Below are 27,971 nucleotides of genomic sequence, written 5' to 3' on the forward strand. Positions count from 1 at the left end.
ATAATAAAATGACGAAAAAGGGAAGAGAATGACAACAAAGGTGGAATAATCAAGGTGCAACATAGTAGTCTTTGTTTTTTTAAAAAATTACACACCAGGACTACAGTTCATTAAATGATACTTTCACCTCAATCCTTCCATCTCTAAAATGAACAAATGGAATAAAACTTCGAGGACTCTTAAAAGAAAGTCTCTCCTGTTGTACAATGGCTGTATTTCATTCTGAATGATCAATAGAACTAATGCAGTATGACGTTGGTAGGTTAACTGGCATGTTCGGACATTATGTTAACTGCATCATCCTTCATCAGACTGCCTTTTAGGAGACCTCCAATGGCTGCAAACAATTAGACTTTATTTCTCAGATGGAAAAATTAACACTGACAGCTGAAGTATACGAAAAATTGGATAACTGATCAGATGGCAATAAAGAAAATGCCAGAAATCAGAGTCTAAAACTATTGAAAAGTGGGAAAAATAATGAGCAGCCCAGCTGAGTAAACAATGGGTAATGTAGAAGCTAGAAATCAGAAAGTTGGAAGTCAAGTGTCCAGAAGTCCCACAGCTTTTGACCTCACCTTCCTTGCACCTGCAAACGCATGGTAGTAACAGGAAACATAAGTCATAACAGCCCTTTCGTCAAGTCTTGCTGCATTTACAAAATCTGTACAGAAAGAAAATTGTAACTTTACTAAGCATCAAGTTAGGTTGTTACGTTGGACAAGGAAAGATCACGAAAATCAGGCACCATCGCCAGCTCATTTGAAGAAGCCAGTGAGTAATAGCAGATGATTTGTATCAGTGCCAAATCTTATTTCCACTGAAAAGGAAGATGTTTAAGACCACAACGAACTGTTACCAGAACATCAGTGTTCACTGCTCCTTCCATCTCAACTAAAGGCAAAAAATAACACCATCCCTACAACAAAAACATGATAAACTCAGAAATTTATTGAATAGACTATTTATTGCTAATACACTAGCCTAAAGGTATTGCTGCAAAATATGAAAATAATCAGCAACTTTTTCTGAATACTTTGCTAAGTTCCCTTTTGTTGTCCTTTTTCATAAGTTATTATGTGTTTTGTATACTACTGTGCTTTATATCCTGCTTTGGAGAAACATTGTCTCATTTCTATATAAATTATATACATGTATATTGTTAAATGACAATAAACTGGACTAGACTTTTTCCACGATGAATCAAGAAACATATTTCAGGACACGTGCCTGGATTGAGGGCAGTAGGATCACTTCACAAACTCCAACCACCTGCCTTACTTCCACATCCTTTTAAAACACTATCTATGGGCAGACGCGTCAGAAGGGGAATGGGAAGCTGGACTGAACTCGGCAACCACTGGGAGGTCCTGCCTTTTGTGGTGGACAGTGCAGAAGGGCTTGATAAATAGTTCTTCAATCTGCATTGGGTCTCAACAATCTAAAGGAGTCCACACATTGTTTTTGCTATCAGGAGATCATGCCTATTTTTTTTTTTTGCTACCCCATGGCCTCCTCAACTGCCATCATGAAGCCAAACTTAGGTTGGAGGAGCAAGATCTCATATTCCACTGGGTATCCTACAACCTGATGGTATGAACATTGGTTTTTCTAACTTCAGCTAATATCTCCCCTCTTTCCCATTACTTTTCTTTTGCTCACTTGCCCATTATTCCCTTTGGGTTCCCCTCTTCCTTCTTTCTCCCAGAGTCCACTGTCCTCTCATCTTACGTTCTCTCTTTTCCAGCTGTTCACGTCATCTACCAATCCCCTCTCAGCTTCTGACTTCACCCTCCCCCACCCAGCTACCTTCCCCCTCATCTGGTCTCACCATCATCTGAGAGTTTGCACACCTTCCTCTCCACCACCTTATTCTAGCTTCTGCCTCCTTCCCTTTCAGTCCTGATGAAGGGTCTCGGCTTGAAATGTTAACTGTTTGTTCCTCTCTAGATGCTGTCTGATCTATGTCCTTCAAGTATTGTATGTGTATTGTTCAAGATTTCCAGCATCTGCAGAATCTCTCGTGCTTACAGCTTTGTAACCTAGTGCCCTCACTTTACAAGTGCTTTTGTTATGAAATACAGATCAGAGAAGATAACAACATCTGTCCCTTCTTTGTTCCCACTTTAAAATTATGAATGTTGGTTGCTTTCCTTGCTATAGATTTAAAATTTCACACCATCACTTTAAAACTTATCTTTAAAAGTACAAAGGGATGGGGTGGAAACTTGAAAAATAGTATCACCTATGCACCAGTAAACTGGCAGAATTTGTCATTTTTCCTGGAACTCCACTTGATATCTATGCTCTCACATGCTCATATTTTATTTAGTATTTGAAACAATAAAATTACAGAACTTAACAGAATAAAATTAAGGGAATAATTATGGTTTCAAAACTTAACCTTTTTAAAACTATTGAAAAGTTTATAGGGGAAAACTGCTTTCATTCAAACTCTATAAAGATGATTAGTAAACCCCCCCCCCCCCTCCACAAAGATGAATAGGGAATGGGTGAGCTACCAGACGGCATTCTGGTATGTAAAGTTAAATGAGATGATCATGTTCATCCACTCCTCCCCCCCCACTGAGACGATAGTATTTGGGGAGGCTGCATATTGAGGTGAAAGTGGAAGAAAAGGGATGTTAGCTGCAAATGCTGTGAACTTAAAGGATCAATTAACCTTCAGGCAAGTTTTTATCCTGAAATTAATACCTTTTGCAGATGGCTGTTGTGGCTTAAATACACATTTGAGAATCCCAAAGAAATCAGGCTTGGCACCTGTTCTGTCACTACGTTGCCCAATTTCTACCCCACAGTTGTTGATATTTGCATTCCAGATAGTGGTTACAAGAGGAAAGGGAGAACCCCTGTACAAGAGAACTCATTACCTTCTGGATCCAGCATTTTTGGAATATCCAGTTCTTTTTCTGCAATCTCAAAGGCAAGGTTCAAGTTGTAAAGGGCATCATCCTATATACAGGAGAGAGTTACTCAGTGACTGTTACTCAAAAATACCCGTCAGAAAATTGCAATGCATCCATCTGCCAAGGCACAGTGTACAGCCAAATGTTATGTGTAGTTAATAGTCATCAATTGAATTTAAAACTGAGTAATCTATCTTAACCCGGGTATGATGCCTTTAGATTGATAATTACAAACATCATGAGGGACCAAGATATCAATATTATTTAAAAGTCGGGTTACAAATGGAAATCTATTATCTTGTATATATAAAGGATTTCAATGGAAATTAATGTAGCATTATTTCACATAATTGTAATGGTTACTTTCTATCGCTAACAAATTTGCTTCTGAATGGCCAGCTTCAAATGCAGAGCAATGTACCTGAAACCAAGTGCAGAACTGAAGTATAATGGAAAATGAATGAACTTTGTTTACCTATAAGCACTTTTATAAGACATCTCGTTGGCTCCTTTGACAGGACCGAAAATTTTAATGAGGTCAAAAAATAAAGTAGCAGAGGAAAACGTGAGCACATTAATTAGGTGCAAGTTTGGAACAGACATTATATTTTTAGAATGTTGATAGCTTTAGGGATTCTTAAGTATTTATGATGGAACAGTAAATCAAGTTCTGCTCCTGGGAAAAGTCGAGATATCCAATGTATTCACCAGTAGAACAATGAAACTGCCTTGGTTTAGCACTTCTGAAACTGATATTTAGACTTGCATGGCTTCTAAACCCTGTGGACACAATGGCAGTGTGCAGCAACGAGTACTCAGGTGCAAAACCGAAAACTTCATGTCATAGATTTTGTCTTTGCAGAACACTGAAAAATGATGACTGCGAACTTTTCATTATTCCCTCTATTAACTTTAATAAATATTTAATACCAGAGACGTGAACTGGGTTGTTTGACAAACACCCAATTTATATTACCGTACAATATCAATATCAACCCAGATTTTTCTTAATTTGCTTTTATAACATGCATTAATATTAAAGCATATTTTGCGATATTCAAAGGCAGGTGCAGGTTAAGTACCACACACAGCTTGTCACATATAATAAGATCAGTCCTTGTATGCAAATGAAGGCATTACATGTTCACCCGTTCTAACTACATGCACGTGTGCAAATCAACAGTCACAGTGCAGCACCAGGACAGATGAGCAAGCATGCAGTGAGAGAATAAAGAGGATAGCAGCAAGAAAATTGATACCATAAGAAACAAAACTCTTTAAGGTAGGCAATTGATAAACAAGACAGCATTAGAAAAAAGCAGAGAGAAAAGGTAGTTGAATTTTTATTTTTTAACTTCAATTACTCTGGCTTGTTAATTTACCTATGGGCAGCAATGCAGCACAGTCATTAATTTAAGCACAAAGATAGTGATTTCATTGGCCTTTATTTGGCAACATCATTAACAGCATAGAAGTATCACCCTCATCACTACAGGCCCAAAATACAATTGGAAGCTATTCATTTAGCAGGAGGCCAAATGGGCACAGATCCCATCACTCACTGGAGTGAGTGAGCATTATTTTCATTAATGAAGCCTTCTGCTATTTTTTGCAACAACTGCTCATCCTCAAACTTGAGACACTGACTCAAGAAGCTTTACTCAAGGCAAAAGGCAATTGATCCCCACTGAAAGTAATGTATTTACTTTTTGTTTTATTTAGAGATAAAACTCGGAACTCATGCCATCCAGCAACCCCCCAATTTAACCCCAGACTAATCACAGGACAATTTACAATGACTAATTAACTCACTAACTGGTACGTCTTTAGACTGTGGGACGAAACCAGAGTACCTGGAGGAAACGCACGTACACACAGGAAGTACGTACAAACTTTCTTACAGAGGACACCAGAATTGAACTCTGAAGTCTGACCGCTACATTACCGAGGCATCACTTTACTATTTACTATGAAGTCTTTTGAGGTCAAAAAACCAGATCCCAGGGTAGGCAACCATTCTCTCACATAGCCCTCCGTGGCCCAGGACAGGAGGACTCTGGTGAGCCACAGTAGGTTTGACTGGATGAAACATTGCCCTCCAAACTAGAGAAATGAGCAGAAGAAAGGTTCTAAACTCTTTCACTAGAAAATGGCAAAAGCCTTAAAAGCAGGACAAAATGCCCCAACCACTCCACAAGTAAGCAGCTTTACTTCAGAACTATCGATCTGTATACAACACTTGACAATGTTTGGTTTTCAGATCATCCTTTAAGTTCTCATGGTGGACAGTAATGGGAAATGCACTTAACAATGACCAAAGTAAATATCTCAACTTTCTGCTTCTTCTCTAGACCAATATCATTTGGTAAATCCTTAAGTGCAAGGCCAAGCTTTCAGCAAACATTAAAAACGTATGCTGCATCATCATCATCATGTACCATGTACCATGTCTACGACCATGATTGTTCTTGGCAAATCCTACTGAAATTGTTTGCCATTGCCTTCTTCTGGGAAAACAAATTAAGGATCTCCAAATGCTAAATTTAAATACGTTACACATTACATATGGTATACCCTATTGACAATCAGTCAAAAACAAAACCTCAGATAGAAAGAACCCTGCAGAAAATAGCCTTAGGGAGAAAAGTCTTTGGTGTTAAGTTTTTGTTAAAACTAATAGTTCTCCAAATCCATAACATCCACAGGTACATTTCTAATAGTTAGTTACTTTGTATTAATTTTTATTTCTATTTTAAAGTAACTCTCCATTTTATCACAAGATCACAAGACAAAGGAGCAGAAGTAGGAAATTTGGCCCATCGAGTCTGCTCCACCACTCCACCATGAGCTAAACTATTCTTCCATCTAGTTCCAATTTCCGGCTTTTTCCACAGATTCCTTGATACCCTGACTAATTAGATACCTACCTCCTCCTTAAACACCCTCAGTGATCAGGCCTCCACAGCTGTATGTGGCAAGGAATTCCATAAATCCATGACCCTTTGGCTAAAAAAAAATTTCTCATCTGTTTTAAATGCGTACCCTCTAATTCTAAGACTGTGGCCTCTTGTCCTGGACTCACCCACCAAGGGAAACAGCCTTGCCACATCTACTCTTGTCCAAACTTTTCAACATTCAAAATGTTTCTATTAAATTCCCTCTCATTCTTCTGTACTCTAATGAATAAAGTCCAAGAACCGACAAACGCTCCTCATATGTTAGCTCCTGCATTTCAGGAATCATCCTTGTAATTCTTCTCTGCACTCTCTCCAACATCAGTACATCCCTTCTAAGATCAGGGCCCAAATCTGCACACAGTATTCCAAATGGGGTCTCACCAGTGTCACATAGAGCCTCATCAACACCTCCTTACTCTTATACACTATTCCTCTTGAAATGAATGCCAACATAGCATTCGCTTTCCTTACTGCCGATCCAACCTGGTGGTTAATCCTGCATGAGGACTCCCAAGTCCCTTTGCACTTCCAATTTTTGAATTTTCTCCCCATCTAAATAATAATCTGCCTGGTTATTTCTTCCAAAATGTGCAACTGTACATTTCTCAAAATTGTATCTCATCTGCCATTTCTTTCTCTACTCTCCTAAACTGACCAAGACTCTCTGTAACCTTTCCATTTCTTCAACACTTCCTGCTCCTCCACCTATCTTGGTGTCATCCGCTAACTTAGCCACAAAACCATTTAATCCATAACCTAAATCATTGATATACAGTGTAAAAAGAAGAGGCCCTGACACCGACCCCTGCGGAACACCACTAGTAACTGGCAACCAACCAGAATAGGATCCCTTTATTCCCACCCTTTGCTTTCTGCCTATCAGCCAATGCTCCACCCATTCCAATATCTTTCCTGTAATTCCATGGGCTCTCACCTTATTAAGCAGCTTCTTATGCGGCACCTTATCGAAGGCCTTTTGAAAATCCAAATACACAACATCCACAGCCTCTCCCCTGTCAATCTTATTTGAGACTACCTCAAAAAAATTCCAATAGGTTGGTGAAGCAGAATCTTCCCTTCATGAAACCATGAAGCCTATCTTGTCATGCACCTCGAGGTATTTCATAACCTTGTCCTTGAGGATCAACCCCAATAACTTTCCAACTACCAATGTCAGACTAATAGGTCTGTAATTTTCTTTTTGCTGCTTCCCTCCTTTCTTAAACAGCGGAACTACATTTGTGAACTTTATCTGTGAAAGACCCATGAACTTCTGCAACTATCTGACCCAGTTTTCTCAACAAGTTACAAACAACATTAACTGCAACCTGCAGCATTAAGAACGGATCAATACAGACACACGGACACAGTGAGAGGAATAAAGTTTAATATGGGAGTTTAGTGCTTGTTCTACGTGGAGGCCGTGATATCACCACTACCAATGGATTAATGAAAGAAGAGCTGAAGAAAATATACAGTACATAGCAGATGAACACAATTTATAAACAAGCAAAATACACAAGCATTCATGGCACATTTCCAAGGACTTCTGGAAATCAGATTTAGCTGGCTATGTAGTTTTCTCACTTAGCATTCAAAGTTGTCCAGCTTGGCCAATGGAAACAATCTCTTCCAACGGGACATGCATAAAGAGCAAGCAGCACATACGGCACGTCAGCATGCTAACAGACAGAGAGACATATGACCTTTTGCAGCTTGGAGTAGTCAATAAGGTCAGGTCGGTGTCTGTGGATGAGCGCACAGAGAGCAAGGCCATCTTTCCAGCTTTACAAATGAGACCAAACAAGAATTTAAGTATAAATTACAGCATCGAGTTTCAAATAAATAGAGGATCTATACCAGCATCCTCCAATTTGTTTAAAAATCTATATATCCATTCCAATACAGATTTCCTATTACAGTGTGTCAGAAGGAACAAATTTATGTGAATAAACAGCTTTAAAATAATAACATACAACTATAACATGTTCATTAAGCAAGAAGTAATTTCCAATGCACACTTTTAGGAAAGAAAATGCAAGACAGTTAACAGCTGAACTGGAAGGTAAATAAATACCAAGAGCCTTCCATGTACTTGTTGATAATGTTGAATATTCATTTAGGGAGATTCAAAGTTTAATTTTATTGTGAAAGTATACATGTACAATACAACTCTGATATTTGTCTTTACCATTATATACAGAAAGACTATGGATGTTGCAAGAAAATCAACTCCCCCCCAGCACAAGAAACAACCTCGCAGACCTCAAAATCCCCCCCACAGTAAAAGACAGCCACAATAAGAATGACCGAACCCCGACACATAACAATCCCCCTTACTCACAGAAAAGAACGACAACAGTAGAACCAAACCACCAACCTCCCCTTACACACAAAAACCCAACAGATCACAGGTTCATACAGCTGTGCTTTCATTGGGTCTTAATTGTTTCAGTAAGACAATCCATAGTAAAAGGAACTTCCCAAGTGCGTGGGGGAAACATACGGGAGCCCAGGCAAATAGTAATTAAGTAACTTTGAAACATATTGGTTTATTATATCCTCCTATCATTGGCACAATTATATCCTCCTATCATTGACTGTTAGGCATCAACCTAACAGTCGACAAAGTTGTAAATATTACCACTCAATTACAAATCTGTGAAATGAGAAGGAAAGAGCAACAAAGGGTCAAGGGGAACAGGTTGTAGATCATCCACAACCTGCACAACTATGCACTAGGATCATAGTTGATCTGATTTTGACCTCAACTTCACTTTCTGGTCCATTCCCTCCCACTCTCCCCCATTACCCAGCAGTCTACAATCCAAATATATTTTATATTCAGCAGAACAGTTCCATGGGTAGAGATTTTCAAAGTTCACCAGCCCAGAAGAAAGAGCCCCTCCTTCAGCTCAGTTATGATTGGATGACCATTTATTCCAAGTGTATGCCCCTTATTCCAATTAATCTCAGCTGAAGAGGCAGATTAACAGAGCATCTACCTTGTCAAGCCATTCCCCCTCTACCTCAGAATTACATTGGAAAGTACAAAATCGCCTCTTGTACTTTTACACTCCAGACAAAATAGGCCTATTGACTATTTATTCAGTAAACAGATCTTACGCTGTCTGTGGCTTAAAAGAACAAGCAGTGATTTTGTTCAGTAACATTGATAGGGTTCAGCAAGGAAGATGTCATTGGGTTGCGTCCTCTGGTGAGAGAATCCAGAACTAGGGGAATGCACGAGTCCCTTCATTCCAGAAACCACACCACTGCATTGCCTGCAAGAGGACATGATATGCAGAACCCAAGGTTATGCTATTCCAAACCTCAGCACAGTTGTACTAAGCGTTCTCTAATTTTGCACTTTGACAGCTGATACTGGGATTGTACTCTGCAGCAGGTTCAAAGCAAAGCTATATTATGGAGTAAGAAGATGAGGACACAATCATGCATCAACTTCAAACGGATGCATGCCCTGTAAATTCCAAGATATAAAAAATTATTATTATGCATTTCTAAAACTTCCATTAGACTTGATTCTCTATATGTACTATTTCCTTAAATCCTATCAGTCCAAGGACAGACAGACTAAGTACATTTTTTTTGGAGAATCATAGAAGAATGAAAAAGGATCTTGTGCTTTCCCAGCGTATATGACGAATAAACTCTTTTTGGGCTTCCAACTGGGTACAGGTACTGATTTTAACCAATGTTTCGATGTCAAACTCTGTCAAATTCATCAGGGCATGTCTAGCCTGGTGGTATTTATATCCCCATCATCCATTCCTCCTGATTGGTTAGTCTTCATCCAATCAAGTTTCTACTTTCCTACCTTGTCTATAATTGAATTCCAGTTCTTACTTAGAACATGGCCTTCGTCTTTGTTAAAAAATTTTCTTCTAGTTTTATTTCATTGACTTCCTTCACCAGACAGTCCCAAAAGCCACTGGCATGACGCAGTAGTCTTGTGCCAAAGTCAATCCCATGGCCATTGCTATTTTAATGTTTTGCTACTGCCAATTTCTCAGTATAACCCAAATGGATACACCTCCTGTGCTCTTTGATGCCATTTTCCACTGTGCACCCCGTCTTGTTGAAATACGCAGCTCTGCATTCACAGGGAGTCCTGGAAACACCAGCCGGCCCGAGTCCCAGGTCACCTTTGACCCACGCAAGCTGCCATTTGAGCTTCCTCATGGGTTTGTAGAGAAATCGACAGTAGCAGAACACTGTGATGAATCGGTGTTAACAATCGAATTGGTGCTAAATTAACAAATTTCGCTACACATGCTGGTGATGATAAACCTGATTCTGAGTCTGAGGCAAAGTGATGAATCCCTGTTTCAACAAATGATGGGATTGGGAGACAGCAAGTTAACACCGATGGGCAGTCAAAAATTGTTTGAGGACAGCGTTTACCGAGTTGTCAGTCATGGGATTGTGGCTTAAGACTCAGAGTTGGGAGAGCAGCAAGGAGGTGGAGAGCCTGAAGAATGAAAAGGTTAGTAAAAGACACTGGAAGTCCCAATCAAAGGCTGCACTGGATGGATCAGTCCCAGCAGTGGTGACTCCCAGTACAATCTGGTCCAGATTCTCCTGAGATGAGTCAAAAGTAGCACTGAACAGGCAATGCCAGCCATTTTGTTTATATACTAAAAATAAAATCACATGGAAATGATTTAATCTCCTCTGCAATCAGAGTGTGCACACAGGAATATACTCGAAAACTTCACTGCCCCGTACCCAATCACAGTCAGAACATTATGTGCTGTGAATGCACAATTCTGTGTTCATGCTTCCAGCACGATAATTATAACTTGTAATTGGCATTCTATACTGAGCATGACTTACCTTGTGTGGAAGTTCTGCACATTTACGTTCCTATATGGAGCAGTCTTTCTCTGGCACCAGAGGAGTAGGCCCTCCTTAGCAGATGTTTCTATGGAGAAAAGTCCGTTTTTAAGGGGACACCAGGACAAGTTCCATCGATGAGACAGACAGCAGATGGTATAAAAAGGTGGGGAATTACATGAAGATGGGCAGAGCCCTCTCCCCATCAGGAACACACATTATATGTGATCAGAAATAGGTGCTTTGGACAGTTTTGAGGATTTCTATTGTAATTATCTTTGCGTTTTCCCCTGCAGGTGAAACTGCAGCAAAGATCAATTTCAAACTGGAAAATGATTTAATAACACTGTTGTCATTCTCAGCACAACAACAATGTGAAACCAAGTTATCATGGGAGTCAGTGACATTGAAATGGGCTCTGCCTTTGCCACCAAATGTTAGCAGCAGCGACTCAAAAGAGAGCAATTCCTTTCCTTCATTTTCAAATTACAATTCCCTTTCCTCATCTTCAAATTCCTTCATGGCTGGACGTTTCCCTGTATCTGGAGCTTTCTCCAAACCCTTCAAGTTCCTGCCTCTGGCATTCTGACTTGAATCCCCTATAGTCATAGAGACACACAGCACAGAAACATGTCCCTCAGCCCATCAAATCTGTGCCGAACCATTTAAACTGTCTAGTCCCATCAACCTGCATCTGGACCATAGCCCTTTGTATCCCTTCCATCCAAACTTCTCCTGAATGTTGAAATCGAAATCGCATCCACCGCTTGTGCTGGCAGTTCACTCCACACTCCCACCACCCTCTGAGTGAAGAAGTTTCCCCTCATGTTCTCCTTAAACATTTCACCTTTTGCTCTTAACCCATGACCTCAGTAGAAAAAAAAACTATACCTCCTCATAATTTTGTATACCTCTATCAAATCTCCCCTCAATCTTCTATGTTCTGAAGAATAAAGTTCTAAGCTATTCAGTCTTCCCTTATAACTAAGATCCTCCAATCACAGCAACATCCTTTTAAATTTTCTCAGGACTCTTTCAAACTTATTTACATCTTTCCTCGAGGTAGGTGACCAAAAGTTCACAATACTCCAAAGTAAGCCTCACCAATATCTTATACAACTTTAACACAACATCCCAACTCCTGTACTCAATACATAGATTTATGAAGGCCAATGTGCCAAAAGCTTTCGTTACAACCCGATCTACCTGTGACCCCACTTTCAATGAAGTATTCCCAGATCCCTCTGTTCTACAGCACTCCTCAGTGCCCTACCGTTCAATGTGTAGGACCTACCCGGGCTGGTCCTCCAAAAGTGCAACAACCTCGCACTTGTCTGCATTAAATTCCATCTGCCATTTTTCAACCCATTTTTCTAGCTGATCCAAATCCCTCTGCAGGCTTTGATGGTCTTCCTCACTGTCCACTACACCCCCAGTCTTGGTGTCATCCGCAAATTTACTGATACAGTGAACTGCTTCATCATCCAGATCACTGGAATTCATAGTCATACAGCACAGAGACATAGAACATGGTGTATTCGATGGACAGTCTTTTCACTCACCCTCTACAGAAATATCCTGAATAGCGAAACGGAGGATGATCGTCCAAATCATTCCCAGTGTCATCTTTACATTCCCATCGACTATTTCTAAAATAGAACCAGCCCGTTAGTAGAATTGACAATCGTTATATAAATTCACACCATTCAGCATAAAGATCTTAATGTCAGAGTAAAACTAAAATAAATGAGATAAAACAAAAAGTGCTGGAAACACTCAACTATTCAAAATCATCTGTGCAAAGAAAATCAGAGATGATGATCCAGGTAATTGCACCTTCATCACCGTTACTTACTACCCATTACGCTGCTGGAGTTCAGGGCAGCAAATTAAGATCCTCCACCTCTGGTGGTGTTCATGGCTTTCTTCATCTTGGTTTTCATGACTGTCAGTCATCCAAGTCCCGGGATGAGACTCAGGAATACTGTCGCACTCAGATGTCGAAGGATTCTTCATTGCTGTTTCCGCAACAATTTTGTTTTACCAGTCAGGGTTGTTAGTCCTGAACAGAGATCCCCTGCCCACCCCCACCGAACCTGGTGGAACAGTGGACCACTCTTAGTCTGGACTCTACTCTTTGATCCGACTAAGAGCCAAAGCATAAAGCCCTGCTCCAGCCAATGTAGCTGACCAGGATATTGAGGCATGCGAGCCTCCAAACCCAATGACAAGGCTGTGGTCCTCTTGAGGAACATTCATCAAAATTCTTAATAGATGTTTCACTTCATTCAGATACTGGAGCTCCAACAATAATCAACGTGAATCTCACAAGTCTTGACTATTAAACAACACTCCAGCCATCAAGTGCAAGAAAAAATGTGAAATTACAAAGTACTTCTGCTGCAGATTCAGAACAAGACAACATGAAAATCATATTGCGTCTGTACAAATAAGTGAGTAGTACTGTGGGAGCAGAAAGTGTAATAGCCAAACAATTACTACTGCTCTCAACTGGGCATGAAGAACATTTGCTCTGCGTACTGGTTCTGGTAACCACAGGTTCAAACCAAATTGGGATTTGGGTGTAATTCAGATCCTCTTGGTGTGATATCGGAAATGAAACTGCCTGTAACTTGCTGTCAGTAAGGGCAGGGAACCGGCTAGCTCCCACAGTTCAGTCAATAAATTGGAATGGGATTCAATCCCAAAGATGGGAAGACGTCCCTTACGTGCTGAATGCAAGCCAGAGTATTGTGATTTGAGGAGATAGGAGTAGAGGCTGAAAATTTCTTGGATTACTTTTTCCTAGCGGTCTCTTCAGTAGTCCTGTTATTGGGCACTCATTCTCGAGGTTGATCTTACAGAAGCTAAACCTTTCCAATCAAATTACCTTCAGCACCAATTGATACGAGTTTTACTCCTTTGCCAGCTATGTAGTCCAGAGCTTTGTTAACATTCGCGATTTTATGGAACCGCATCTTGCCCTGGTCTGGCTTCGAGAGGCGTTCACCTGCAGAAATAAAGAAACATAACTCAAAGTTCAAAGTAAATGCTGTTATCAAAGTATTTGTATGTCACCATATAGAACCCTGAGGTTCATCTTTTTGTGGGTATACTCAACAAATCTGTAGAATAGTAACAATAACAGGATCAATAAAAGACCACCCAACTAGGACATTCAACCAGAGTGCAGACGATAACAAACTGTGCAAATGTAAATATAAATAAATAGCAATAAATAATGAGAACATAAGATGAAGAGTCCTTGAAAGTGAGTCCATTGGTTGTGGGAACATTTCAATGAAGAGGCAAGTGAAGTTATCCCCTTTTGTTCAGGAGCCTGATGGATGAGGGGTATTAACTGTTCTTGAACCTGGTGGTGCAAGTCCTGAGGCACTTGTACTTTCTACCTGATGGCAGCAGCGAGAAGAGAGCATGACCTGGGTGGTGGGGATTCAGGGTGATGGAAAAAGATTTAAAATGTGCTAGGAACCTTTCTGTTTAAGTGCCGAGGCCTTCTCATTTTCTTCAAGCCATTCCTTAAAACAGAAGGGCAACAAAATTTGAGGCTAAAGTGACTTCCTAATTAGTGTCTTGCTCACTTCTCGGATGTTCAGGCTCAGAAATGACACAGTTTTAAAGAAATATAATTATCAACTAATTAGAGGACTGAATAAATGAAAAAAAAACACAAACTGCCAATCTAGATGTGTAAACAGAATGAATGATAGAAAGTAGCATTAAATATGATGAAGTACCTCAAAAATATTAAGAGGCTCCTGGATAGGTACACGGAGGTCAGAAAAACTGAGGGCTACGGGTAACCCTAGGTAATTTCTAAAATAAGCTCATGTTCGACACAGCATTGTGGGTCGAAGGACCTGTATTGTGTTGCAGGTTTTCTTTGTTTTTAATACATTTAAGCCTTCTGCAAGCACAGATATAACCAGAGTCTGTTGAGATATCAATAAAATGTGGAAGACTTTCAGACACCTTAAATAGGAGACATTAAATCTTGGGCCACAAACCAAATCTGAAATAGAAAATAACAAACTACACAGGAGGAACCATTATTGGTGTCAACCGGTGTAATGGTAGGAATGAGATGAAGTGTGCGTGTGCATGACAATGAATTTTCATAAAAATACAACTGCATGATCACATTGAACGATGTCCCTCCAAGTAGAATGACCCATCTCCATTTGAAACCTATCTTGGATGCACAGTTCCACTACATCCTCAGAGCACTTCAACAAAAACCTTCTTTCCTTTCAAGTCTCAAATTCCATTGCTTAAAGAACACTTTATAAATACATAAGAGAGTAAACATTTTTCTCTCCTTTCCTAATAGCCCATAAACTTTTTGCTGTGTTTGTTTCATGAGGCAATACAGCTTTTTGGTCTTCAAACAAGTACCTGCTGTGAATTCAGAGTGAATGCAGACTGCTTAAGTGGTTGAAGTATCAAATTTAAGCTGCAGTTTACCTTCTTCAGAAATTCAGCGAAAATGTATAGGGATGAAGAGCTGGAGGTTTAACCAACTGTTCCCCTGCCTCACTGTTACCATCAAGGAGGTACAGAAGCCTGAAGGCACACACTCAGCAATTCAGGAACAACTTCTTCCCCTCTGCCATCCAATTTCTATATTTATCATGTAATGCATTGCATTACTGCCACAAAATTAACAAATTTCACAACATAAGGTGGTGATTGAACCTGATTTTAATATACACTGTTATGTGCTGAATCACTCCAAAGAGAAGCCGGTGGGGTTGGGGATGCAAAGTGAAATTTCACTTTAAAAATTTCCCTTAAGAGAAATGAACCAAATCACCAAGATCAAGGGGTGAAAACTTGACTCAACTTACCAGAAATAACTTCCAAAAGCAACATAAGTTTAAGGCCATTCCTGAAGTCTTCTTCAATATTTTCGATCTGAGTGCCAGCTTTCCGCAAATGTGAATTGCACCAAGCAGTGAAAGTCTGAAACAAAATGAAAATTCTTTTTACATGATGACTGCGTTGTTTTGAAGAACAATGCAGTAACTGGTTCTCAGGACTGAATTTCTGAAAGTAAAGTTCAAGCAATAGAATTAATATCCTGCTTTATTGTGTCCAGCTTTTTTTTTTTAAATAGGACAACCATTAGACCATAGACATAGGAGCAGAATTAGGCCCCCTGGCCCATCGAGTCTGGTCCACCATTTTATCATGACTGATCCATTTTCCCTCTCAGCCCAATCTCCTGCTTTCTGCCTGTATCCCTTCATGCACTGAGTAATCAAGAACCTATCAACCTCTGCATTAAATATACCCAATGACTTAGCCTCCATAACTGCCTGTGACAACAAATTCCAGATTCACCATTCTTTGGCTACAGAAATTTTTCCTCTTCTCCACACTGAAAAGTTACCCTTCTATTCTGAGGCTGTGCCCTTTGGTCTTAGACTCCTCCACCATAGGAAACATCCTCTCTTCATCCACCCTAATGAGGCCTTTCACAATTCGATAGGTTTCAATTAGGCCACCCCCGCCCCATCCCATTCTTCTGAATTCCAGAAGAATTCAAGTCCAGAGCCATCAAATACTCTTCATATTCCAGCCATTCAATCCTGGAATCATTTCTGTGAACCTCCTTTTAACACTCTCCAATGTCAGCACTTTCTTCGATCAAGGACCCAAAACTGCTCACAATACTCCAAGTGAGGTTTCATCAGTGCCTTATAAAGCCTCAACATGACATCCTTGTTTTCATATTCTAGTCCTCAAGAAATGAATGTTATCATTGCACTTGCCTTCCTCACCACTGAATCAACCTGCAAATTAACCTTTAAGGAATCCTGCACAAGTCCCTTTGCACCTCAGATTTTTGAATTTTTTCTCCATTTAGTAAACAGTCCACCCTTTTATTTCTTCTACTAAAATGCATGACCATACACTTCCCAATACTGTACTCTATCAGCCAGTTCTTTGCCCGTTCTCATAATCTCCTCTCTACTTCCTCAAAACTACCTGCCTCTCCATCTAACTTCGTATCATCCAGAAATTTGGCCACATAGCCATAAATTCTGTCATCCAAGTCACTGAGAGATAACATACAAAGAATTGATCCCAACACTGACCCCTGTGGAACACCACTAGTCACCAGCAGCCAAAGAGAAAAGGCTCCCTTTATTCCCACTCGGTCTCCTGCAATCAGCCACTGCTTTATCCATGCTAATATCTTTCATGTAATACCATAGGCATTGTTAAGCAGCCTCATGTGTAGCACTTTGTCAAAGGTCTTCTGAAAATCCAAGAACACAATATGCACCAGTTCTATCTTGCTTGCTATTTCTTCTCAGAATTCCAACACATTTGCCAGGTAAGGTTTTCCCTTAAGGAAACCATGCTGACTGTCGCCTACTTTATCATGTGCCTCCATAATGGAAGGAAAATAAGGCAAAGTTAATGAACATATACTGATGCATTTGAAATCCTCCACCAAGGCCTTCTGCTTTGCTGTGCTTTCACCACCACTTTGATCATCCTCTCTGATTCCAAAGAATCATTCCTCAGCAGAAGTCTCTGCTTCATCTCCCTGCACCCCTCCCCTAATGAATTCAGTCTGGCATGTTGCTGAGATCACTTTCTGTCACTATTTCTTGGGCCAGGAACATTATTTCAGATTGTGAACTCATCTCTCAATTTCCAAATCCCTGATCAACCTGAATATCATCTACTGGCTTCTTTTATCACTGAATAAATCCACCAACTTTCAGCATGACATTGATTACTTCCAGATTTCCACTGCTTGTACAAACTATAACCTCCCGCTCTTCCCTCTAAAATGCAATACAATGCTCACAGACCGACAACCACAATATTATCAAACCTGCTGACATGGTTGATGCTATTTTTATTTGGCAAAATACCTCAGACTGGATGTCAGCTCTCTTACACCTCCTCACGCTACCCTAAACACCATATCCCAGTGAGCATTGGCCACCATGTCCCAGTCATGGACATCATCTCATCTGGAGATCATCCCCCCAGTCCTTGGTCTCCAACCAAATACTACTCATTATTACCCCCTCCAAGATTATGGAGGATATTATTTCAGCCTGTTCTTGTCCCACCAATCACATTCCTTCCCATAATGTTTCTCTCCTTATTGAGTCTCAACACAGTTAGACCTGTGATCCCTTGTAATATCTGACACTTTGTCAGTTCTAGTTTTCTAATTCTGTGTTGTTTTTACCTTGTATATCCATTCCTTTCACAATTCCATCCCATAACCAAATGACTTGAAGGCCCTTCACTTTTGCGTTGTGCAAAGGCTTCACCAGGCTCCAACACCACCATCTTTAACCTGGCCTAACTTCCCACACTGAACAATTTTCTTTTAAATGCACTCAATTATAAATCAAAAATATGAGAAGTCAAATGGACCTCAGCTTTGAAAATGAAAGCGGTAATTTGTATTTGCTATGCCCATCCAATGGGATTGTGACCAACAGCCAAAATGTCCCTTTGATATCTTGGCACTTCTTCCTACAAGATTTCCATTTCATTCACCAGTTTCTCCAGTTTTGTCCCATCCGTTCTGATAAAGATACCTTCTGCAGCAATGCTTTTGATATAGCTCTCAATTACAGCTGCTCCATCTCCCATACTTCTGCATTCTCCTGCTCTCCTCACTCCGAGATCAAGGAAAGGAATCCCCATGTTCTCGCCTTCTACATTATTCTTCCATAAAATCTGTTACTATCATAAGGTGACTCCTCCAGAAATTCTTTCCCCTCCCATTCTGATATTCTGAAAGCACTGTGACCTCTAGGGCTGAAAATGAATAAAACTAAAGATACTGGAACTCTGAAGAAATAAAATACTGGAAATAGTTGGGTCAGGAATAAAAAAAAGTGCTCTGGGACTTGCTGGTGAACTCTTCCGTTGTCATAAACTCTTTTTATGGCACTTCCCATCTAACCTCAGGAAAAGCAACATCTCTTTTGACTTTCCTCCTAACCCTCCAAACTCGACATATTTCTTCCTGATCAAGCAGATTCACTTTGACTTCTTTACAGTCAGTGCAATGAACACAATTTTCATGATATGGTTTCTTCTAAACTGGAGAAATCAAACTCCCATTGGGAGAAGCTAATCTCAATTGTTCAATAAAGTCAACAATTTCAATAGTGTATTGAAAGAGGCTGATGTTAATGAGTTTATAATGAAAAAATTTACTGCGCAATGTACTAGGCCCATGTTTCAGTTGGTAGATCAATAGGTACATTCAAAGTCGAAGAAGTGTATACAATATACATCCCGAAACTCAAGGAAGGTGCTGAAGATTTTAAGACAATACGAGATTTACAGTTGGCCGCTGTATCAGTCTCTGCCATTTCTTTGGATTCATCAGCAGCAGGGAGCCTGCTGCAAGGGCAACAGCTTATTCTCCATGGACAGTTACGATGCAATATCCATGGTCCACCAAGACCAACGGTGGGCCTCAAAGATGACCGTACCAATTCACAATTCTTTGAAATGTGAGAATACACTGGAGCACCCAGGAGAAATGCACAAGGTTAGAGAGATTGAGTGAGCATGCAGACTCCACACAGACAGCACCCAAGGTTGGGACTGAACTCTGCCCTCCGCAGCTTTGAAGCATCACATTGGGTGCTTCTTGGGCCACTACACCGCACAAACATTGGGCTAGCCATAATGGCTGACCTCTTGAGTGATTCTCTCTTCACGTTTCAGATTTCCAATATGATTTTATTTATGTTTTGTTAATTTTGTATCTCTGCAGCAGAAAGAGAGTTCTCAGAAGTCCAGAAGTCATATATCCCCAATCTCTTGTCCAAATACTTTGAAGTGGACACAAAAAAGTGTGACATGTACATTTGTTGATCCTCTTTATAACAGCACCCAACATTTGGCTTTCTGACACATTCTAGAATATTTCTTCACAACAAAGGACTGCAACCTTGAGCATAAAATATGAAGGGTTTTGAAAGCAGCAGTGGTATTAAAGTGATAATGAGCAAGATTTTCCAGATAGCTCTTTAGGACATCATTGTGGAATTCAGCAGTGGCGTGGTATTAGATTGAGTGTTTACATGAAAGGCAGGAAAGGACTATCACCTTGTTATGCCAATTGTAAAACCTCTATTCAGCTGGAAAACGTTCCAGCACAAACAACATCACAGGTTTCAATTTGAGGTCGTAATCCATTCAGACGCCTAGACTGGCAAAGCATGATGTCCTAGAACACGCCCTCCCACCTTCTCAACATTCAAAGAGCAGGCCTGTGTCCACTGCAGGAACATATCCAATTGCATAGTGTATCCCTCAGTACATTCCCAGCCAATGTCTCAGAGCCAGAAGAGGATGTATGGCATTCACAGTCTGCCAAAGAAACAGAATGCCATGTTGGAACAAAGAACCAAAGTATCACATCACACCCATGAGGCTGATATACTAATCCAAATATCAATCATGATTAAGTATTACATCAATAAACTTGGCAACTTATGGGGAAGGAAGAACTCCGGTCAAGTTTCTGCTTCCCTGGGATTGTTCGAGACAATAGAAATCATATTTCATATGTCAAACTGCTGAAGAAACATTCTTTCTAAATCCACCTTGCTCAGTCTTAATTCCTTGTTAACTTTAGTACACATTTCCTAATTTTGCATAATTGCATCTTGATGATAATTTCCCGGAAAAGTTAATCTTACTGCTAAATATTCAAACAGTCTTGTTAGAAATCAACCAGTCAATTCCATTATGCAGAATTAACAGCACATATGACTCGCTGGTCAGACCTGTTTCTATATATTTCCAGCATGATGGTTTCCATCTTATGCTCCACAAAAATCACCAACCTTTTGCTTTCTAACATGTTTCAGAATATTATTCTGCATTAACGGACTATAATTGAGATGGCTCCCATCTTAGGTCATTAAACTTTGAATCAATATCAGACATCTTTGACAAATCTATATGGAGTTAATTGTGAAATGATTTTAAAATAGCATGGACCCTTTCATCCACTGTCCAAAAGTTGTAACTTAAAGATTAAGAAACCTGCTTCTTTCCAACACTCAAAAAATTTAAAAGTTGATGGGGGTGAGAGTGAAGACAAAAAGAGCAAAATTGTAAGAATGAGGAAAATCCTACTGGAAAATGAAGAGACATCGATGAAACCGACACCAGTAAAATAAGAACAAGGACATCTAGAGAGAGGGACTTTGAATAGAACAGAAGAGAAAGCCTTGCACAAGGTTTCAGAAGCATTTTAATCACATTTATTCGCAACCTCTGCCCCAAGTAACTCCCGAGTCTGATGTAATTTTTATAAGATTCATCTTATTCATTTTATAAGACTAAAGTCACATAACACAAAATCTAATTTATTAAGCCCATAATTTTTAACAAAATGGGTGTGGCAGGTTGCTCATTAATTTGATTACAAAAATCACTGGAATACAACTGGAGATGATGGAATAGCCAAATATCAGTACTTCTCTGCCATGATATTCTGGCAAAGGCACTATTGTTAGATTTTTAAACAGTGAAATTAAAAATTAATTGGATCACAGGCAGAAATGAAAATACATTCTATTTCTGTCCGCAGTCATATTTAATATCCACTCCACTGCCAGAGTGAGAATGGCAAGACTGAAATTCTGGCTGAAGGAAAGGAAATTACAGTACAGAAACATGAAAGGAAGTATAGATTCTCCCGTGGGGCAGACTGGAAGTGTATAATTAAGAATCTTCCAGATAAAGTTCAGAGTAAATTTATTAATGAAGTCCGTATATGTCACTGTATACAACTTCAAGATTTGGTTTCTTGCAGACATTCTCAGCAAGTCCAAGAACCATAACTGAACCAGTGAAGGACCACACCCAACAGGGCGGACAGACAAACTGTGTAAGTACAAAAGCAAAAAAAACAATAAATAAACAGACAATAAATATCAAAAACACGAGATGAAGAGTCCTTGAAAGTGAGTCCATAGGCTGTGGGAATAGTTCTGTGATGGGACAAATGAAGTTATCCCCTCTGGTTCAAGAGCCTGATGGTTGAGGGGTAATAATTGTTCCTGAACCTGGTGGTGTGACACCCGAGGTGACTGTATCTTCTTCCTGATGCCCAGCAATGAGAAGAGAGCATGGCCAGGGAGCTGGGGATCCCTGATGATGGGCACTGCTTTTCTGCAATGATGCTCGGTGTGGATCTGCTCATTGGAGGGAAGGGCTTTTACTCATCAAGGACTGGGCCATATCCACTACGTTTTGTAGGATTTTTTTTTCATACAAAGGCATTGGTGTTTTCATACCAGGCTGTGATGCAAACAGTCAATAATCTCTCCACCCCACAAAGTTTATCAAAGTTTTAGATGTCAGGCCAAATATTCACAAATTTCTCAGGAAGTAGTGGTGCTGTCAAGCTTTTTTGTTTGTAATTGCACTTATGTGCTAGACCCAGGACAGATCCTCTGAAATGGTAACACTACGGAATTTAAAGTTGCTGACTCTCTCCACTTCTGATCCCCTGATGAGCACTGGCTCATGTACCTCTGGTTTCCGCCTCCCGAAGTCAATAATCAGCTCCCTGTTGTGGCACCACTCAGCCAGATTACACTACCGACAACAGTTGGAACCTCATTGCTAAATGTTGACAAAAACAGATGATGCTGGAAACACTAAAGTCAGGCAGCCACTGCTTAAGGAGAAACTGTTAAACATTGTGTATCCAGGATGTCTTATTCCAGTACTTTCTCCACAGATATTTTCTGGCAAGGGTGTTTCCAGCATTTTGTGTTTTTCTTCAAATTTCCAACATCTACACTTTTGATGTTTCTTCCCTTAAATTTTAACCTGTTTGAATGATCATCTGAGTCTGTAAGTTCCATCTCTGCATATATACAACAAACATGATCTGTTTGCAAATTTGCCTGGATGCCCAGAGTGCTTAAATACTCTGGGTTCTCCACTGACAGCAGGGCTGAGCTTTATTTTAACTCGTTTTGTGCTGTCAGGAGGAGCAGGTACACATTTGTGCCTCACAAGGCAAGTTTAGGCTAGTCTACCAGAAATATTAACAACTACCTCTAACTTTCAAAAGTACAAATCAAATCACAAATGATGTCTCCATGACCCTAATTTCACTTTACTAAGTGCTGAGTGTGAAGTTACTTTCCAGCTAACTGCAGACCATTTCCATCTTACACGTTCTAATTTTACTTCATTTTGCTTTTTCCTCATTGTGTATTTAATATCTCAGTAGTATTTGAGAGCTATTGTAAATATATTGTTTGATTAAGCATTTCTCTTCACCTAAATAATCCATTGCTATTTGTAAAGTAAGTGGTTCATACATCATAATGCTACCACTTGATAGGTGCACACATTGCTTGAAGTAAAATGAAACTAACATAGTCATACCTCTTGACTCTCATATCTTTCTTTTTATTAGTTCAATGTTTTCGATTTCACAAAAGGAAACAGTAACAACAATGTATTTTTAAAATGAACCTGAGATGACTAGCTATCTGTGGAAGTGCAGCGAGACATTAGCGTTAAAATGCAGCACAGCCCGTGTTCTTTGGAATGGAAGACACGATTGAGTTCTTTATTAAAAAGGCAAAAAACAGAAGAACTCATAGGTTCATAAACAGTGAGTGTCAAGTGATAATAATCATTAAAGAGCAGAAATGGCTGACCTATTGTAAAGAGTGATGTGTTCCATTACACAACAGATAACTGGATATTGTAAATGGAGCAAAATGAGCAATATTTTAAAGCAAATGGAATAGCCAATGAAGAGACAAGTGCCAATTTAGCTGAGACCATTGGATTTAAAGGGGCATAATTTGCTCCAGCCAAACCAGCCAAAATGAACTTTGCTGATATCGTGAAAGTACTGCAGGAATATTCAGAACCAAAACCACTGCTGATTGCAGAATGCTCTAGGTATCATAAGCGGAATCAAAAAGTAGGGGAGACCATTTCAGCTTACGTGGATGAATTGAAGTAGTTGCCTGAGCATTGTCAGTTCAATGATGGACTTAATGATGCACTGAGAGATCATTTAGTTTGTGGAATCTTACAAGAAAGCTTTCAAAAATAGTTCCCAACTGAAGCACACCTTACATTTAAAAAAAAAACAGTTGAAATAGCTGTTTCAATTGAAACTGCAAACAGAGGCTCAATAGAGTTAGATTCATGAATGAAAGTGGGGATGAACAAAATTGTAACACCGAAACAGAAACCAGCTTGGCCAAACAAATTGTGTTACCGTTGTGGCAGGGGCCCTCAGACACAACATCAAAGCAGGTTTAAAAGTGGAACTTGCAGAAAATGCAGCAAAGTAGGATACATACCAATGCAGTTATAAACAAGGCAAGATAGTGACTATACTTCATTGGGAATTTGAAGGGATTTGGTATGCCAACAAGTACACTCAAAAACTTCTGTAGATGTACCGTGGAGAGCATTCTGACAGGCTGCATCTCTGTCTGGTATGGGGGGTGGGGGGGGGCTACTGCACAGGACTGAAAGAAGCTGCAGAGGGTTGTAAATTTAGTCATCCGTCTTGGGTACTAGCCTACAAAATACCCAAGACATCTTCAAGGAGCGGTGTCTCAGAAAGGCAGCATCTATTATTAAAGACCCCCAGCACCCAGGTCATGCCCTTTTCCCACTGTTACCGTCAGGTAGGAGGTACAGAAGCCTGAAGGCACACACTCAGCGATTCAGGAACAGCTTCTTCCCCTCTGCCATCTGATTTCTAAATGGACGTTGAACCTGTGAACACTACCTCACTTTATAAATCTATTCAATACATGTATAATTAATTTACTTATTTATTATTATTTTTCTCTTGTATATTATGTATTACATTGAACTGCTGCTGCTAAGTTTACAAATTTCATGGCACATGCCAGTGATAATAAGCCTGATTCTGATAAAAAAAATTATGTTGGTCAGTCAAAAAAAATGGACTGCAGAGAGAAGAGAAAAAGATAAAAAGTCAAGTTGCAGTTTTTAAAAGAGCACTAATCTGGATGCCGTTGATGAAATATCTGATAATGTGAAAAATGACTCAGGCTGAAGTAGCCTTGAGATTTACATGTGAAAACTGATGAGAGACAAGCAATATGGCTTACACCAGAAGTAAAAATGCATATTAATTAAAAAGGAATTGGACACTGGCTCAGCTGTTTCAGCCATTCTGAAAAATGAGCTTGAACGGCATTTCAAAGATACTGAACTGAAGCCTGCAGATATCCAAGAACTCATACTGAAGGAAAGAAAACTCTGCGTATGACATCCATAACAGTGAATTATAACAGCCAATAAGCCACACTGGGCTTGTAGGTGGTTAAAAAAAATGAGAGGGGCCAGCGTTGTGGGGACGTGATTGGCTGAGCAACTAAAACTTGAAGATCCAGCTAGCATTTGCATGCCATGACCCTTGCAAAAGAGTCAACAGAAGGCAGATGCCAACCTCTGTACCTCTGACTGGAAAGCATATTGGACCAAGGAAGGACCACACTGCTCAGAGGAAGCATGGAACTGACGAAAGCAGTGTCTGTCTACAACCGTTTTTGGAAGCAACATATCTGAAAAAGCTTCTGATATGTTAAATACACAGATTCTTGTGAAATGGAGCTTGACTTCAAACTGGAAGAGCGTCCAGGAAAGTTGCAAGCTTTCGGCTTTTGTGAGTATTAAGAAGCATGAACTTTAAACGGGAGGCAAAAAGCCATTTGCAAAAGCAGTTCCAAAGGCCAAACCCAGCTATGAACGGAAGGCCAAAAAGGAAGAAGTCATTGCAGATACAGAAACAGAGGATTCGTCAGATGATGTTGGGGATGAGGAAATCAAGGAGAGAGACAAGATCATAAAGAGATTAATAGAGGGATTAATAAATGATTACTCCAGTAAACTAAATGTGCCTTCCCACAATCAAGATGCACATCTTAAAAAGAAGAAAAAGGATCAAAATAGATCCGGAGAGAAAAGCCAGGAAAAGGAGAAGAAAGGTGTTTAGAGATAACAGAATGACTTCAATTGACTGTCAGAGTTAATTCCTACAACCACTATGGAGTAGGCCCCAGAACCCAAGATCATTTCACAGCCACAAGTCTCACTGGCCAAGCAGAGTGATTACCCTTGTCAGGCATGACGTTATCTCACCAGAATAGAAAATCCTCCACAACAATTAAATCTTTAGGCCTGAAAGGGACAATTTCAAATTTACTACACTGTCAATGTCTGTATAGTAGTTCTATTATAGAGTATGTTGTGTATATATTTGAGATGCATTCTATATTGAGTTGGAGTTTATAGCTAAGCAGGGAGTAATGTTGTATATTTAATATTTCAATATTGTTTGAGTAATACTGTAAATAAATTGTTTAAGCATTCTTGTTCATTTAAATATTTCATTATGGAATATGTAAAAATAATTGTATTACATTCATTATGACGCTACCACATTATACGTTCTTGCCTCGTGTAAATTAAAACAAAACCACTATGCTCGCCCCTCTTGACTCCCGTACCTTTCTTTTAATTAGTCTAATGTTTTCAATTGACTAAACACAGCACCTTATGATTTGATTCTCCTTTTGTACTTCAAGAATTTTCAACAAACAGAAGTGTCTTTTCAGTCTTTCAAAATCTGCCATTTCTCTTCAAACATTTGTACCCTTTTAAATTTCACAAGGTATGATCTCTCATTGGGATTGTTCTTCATCAGATTGTTATACAGTAATTCTTCTATGACGTCAAGAACATTGATACGATAATTACTCAAAATTATGAGCAATAGTGCAGTCAGTTTATCATCATGACTCTGTGCTTACTGAACTTCTACATTCTTGGGTCTTGCAACCACGGAACCTCACTGGTTTCCAGTTAAGTTACTCTGAAGTTTACTGGAATTTGCAAAATGAGCTGTGTGCTTAAAGGGATAAGGAAATTTGGAATACTGACTCTTAACTAGCGGTCTCTATAGTGCTGGGTGTATTCATTTCCATAGATACTTTTTTTTTAAAAAAGGCCATTATGTTCTGATGTTCTTCAACTGCCACACTCCAACTGTACTGCATTCAATTTGGCAGGCAATGTTTTTACCACTATTCTGAACTGTATGTTCAAGATCAAAACAGGAAACATAGTTCTCAGACCAGAAACCCAAGACATTAAAGTTAAAATCCACAAATACCATTTTCATGTAAAAGGCAATAACAGTGTGTGCCAGTCGACATGTAATACTGATTATACTAAAAACCAAACAATAAGGGGATCAATATGACTAAGAATGACTTTATAATAAACAATGCATTGTGGAAATTTCGTTGTTTAAAGCTACAGCTGTTGGTAAATGGAACAATTTAAGGTAAGCAACTACAAAGTAAATGTGAAACAGGATACAAGTTCAAAATACTCATAGCCGATTAAACCTGCAAATAAAAAGCAGTAATTCATCATAAAATTAATTTTATTTCACCAGTTTTTTACTTCCCTGTCATGAGCCTCAACTTCACAACTATTCAATGGATTTCACGTATTTTAAACATTCCTGGTAGGCTATGATTGAAGTGGGTGGACTAAAATGTTTTTATTAAATGCAGCTTGCTGTTACAGCATCAAAGTTGCTGTTCTCTGCATAAATTTTATTCTGCTTCCTTCCTTTTTTTTTATACAGCCCCAGATAGTGGTCAAAATCACTCTTCCTTTACTGCTTTCTTGCCAATTTTTTTTTGCAATAAGCCAATAGAAGAAAATAACACTTGAATATATTTTACACCAGCGATGATTTCAGAACATCCAAGACCATTACAGCCAAAACAATACTTCTGAAACGTAGTCACTGTTGTAATTAGGAGAACCACAATAACCCATTTGGTCACAGCAAACTCACGCAATCAGAACTGTGGTAATGTTTAGACAACTGTTTTAGGTGCCTGGTAAAAAGTTACAGTGAAGTCCCTGGCAGAATGTGCAGGCTTCTCACTCTCGACCAAGTGACTCATTTTGCAATAAATACATTACCTACAGAACACCATCTAGGTCGAAACTGGCTGCTTGATTGACATTCGTCCATGACCTAAATTACGCACTGCCAAAAAGATTGCAGAAGCGATTAATTGATGAAAGGCTGATAGCGCAAGGTGAAAAAGGTATATTAAAGTGATCAGTAAAGGAACAGATTCCCTGAGAG

The 27,971-nt window shown here is 39.5% G+C and overlaps 1 protein-coding gene across 6 annotated transcripts in view; it reads right to left on the reverse strand.

Moving 5' to 3' along the window:
- The window catches only part of LOC132402708 (alpha-actinin-2-like), a 104,058-nt gene that overhangs the window by 55,346 nt on the left and 20,741 nt on the right, over positions 1–27,971 (reverse strand). For 2 of the 6 annotated variants that reach the window (XM_059985670.1, XM_059985665.1), the window contains exons 2-8: positions 15,610–15,724; positions 13,632–13,751; positions 12,304–12,390; positions 10,742–10,829; positions 7,591–7,669; positions 2,892–2,973; positions 579–664 (exon numbers count right to left, since the gene is read on the reverse strand). In XM_059985670.1, coding sequence (XP_059841653.1) covers positions 579–664; positions 2,892–2,973; positions 7,591–7,669; positions 10,742–10,829; positions 12,304–12,390; positions 13,632–13,751; positions 15,610–15,724 — 657 coding nt within the window. Of the gene's footprint in view, positions 1–578; positions 665–2,891; positions 2,974–7,590; positions 7,670–10,741; positions 10,830–12,303; positions 12,391–13,631; positions 13,752–15,609; positions 15,725–27,971 lie in introns of those variants that run through there. The other 4 variants (XM_059985669.1, XM_059985666.1, XM_059985668.1 and 1 more) reach the window with 4 other exon arrangements.

This window comes from Hypanus sabinus, chromosome 12 (assembly GCF_030144855.1).
Source record: "Hypanus sabinus isolate sHypSab1 chromosome 12, sHypSab1.hap1, whole genome shotgun sequence".
Taxonomy (NCBI): domain Eukaryota; kingdom Metazoa; phylum Chordata; class Chondrichthyes; order Myliobatiformes; family Dasyatidae; genus Hypanus; species Hypanus sabinus.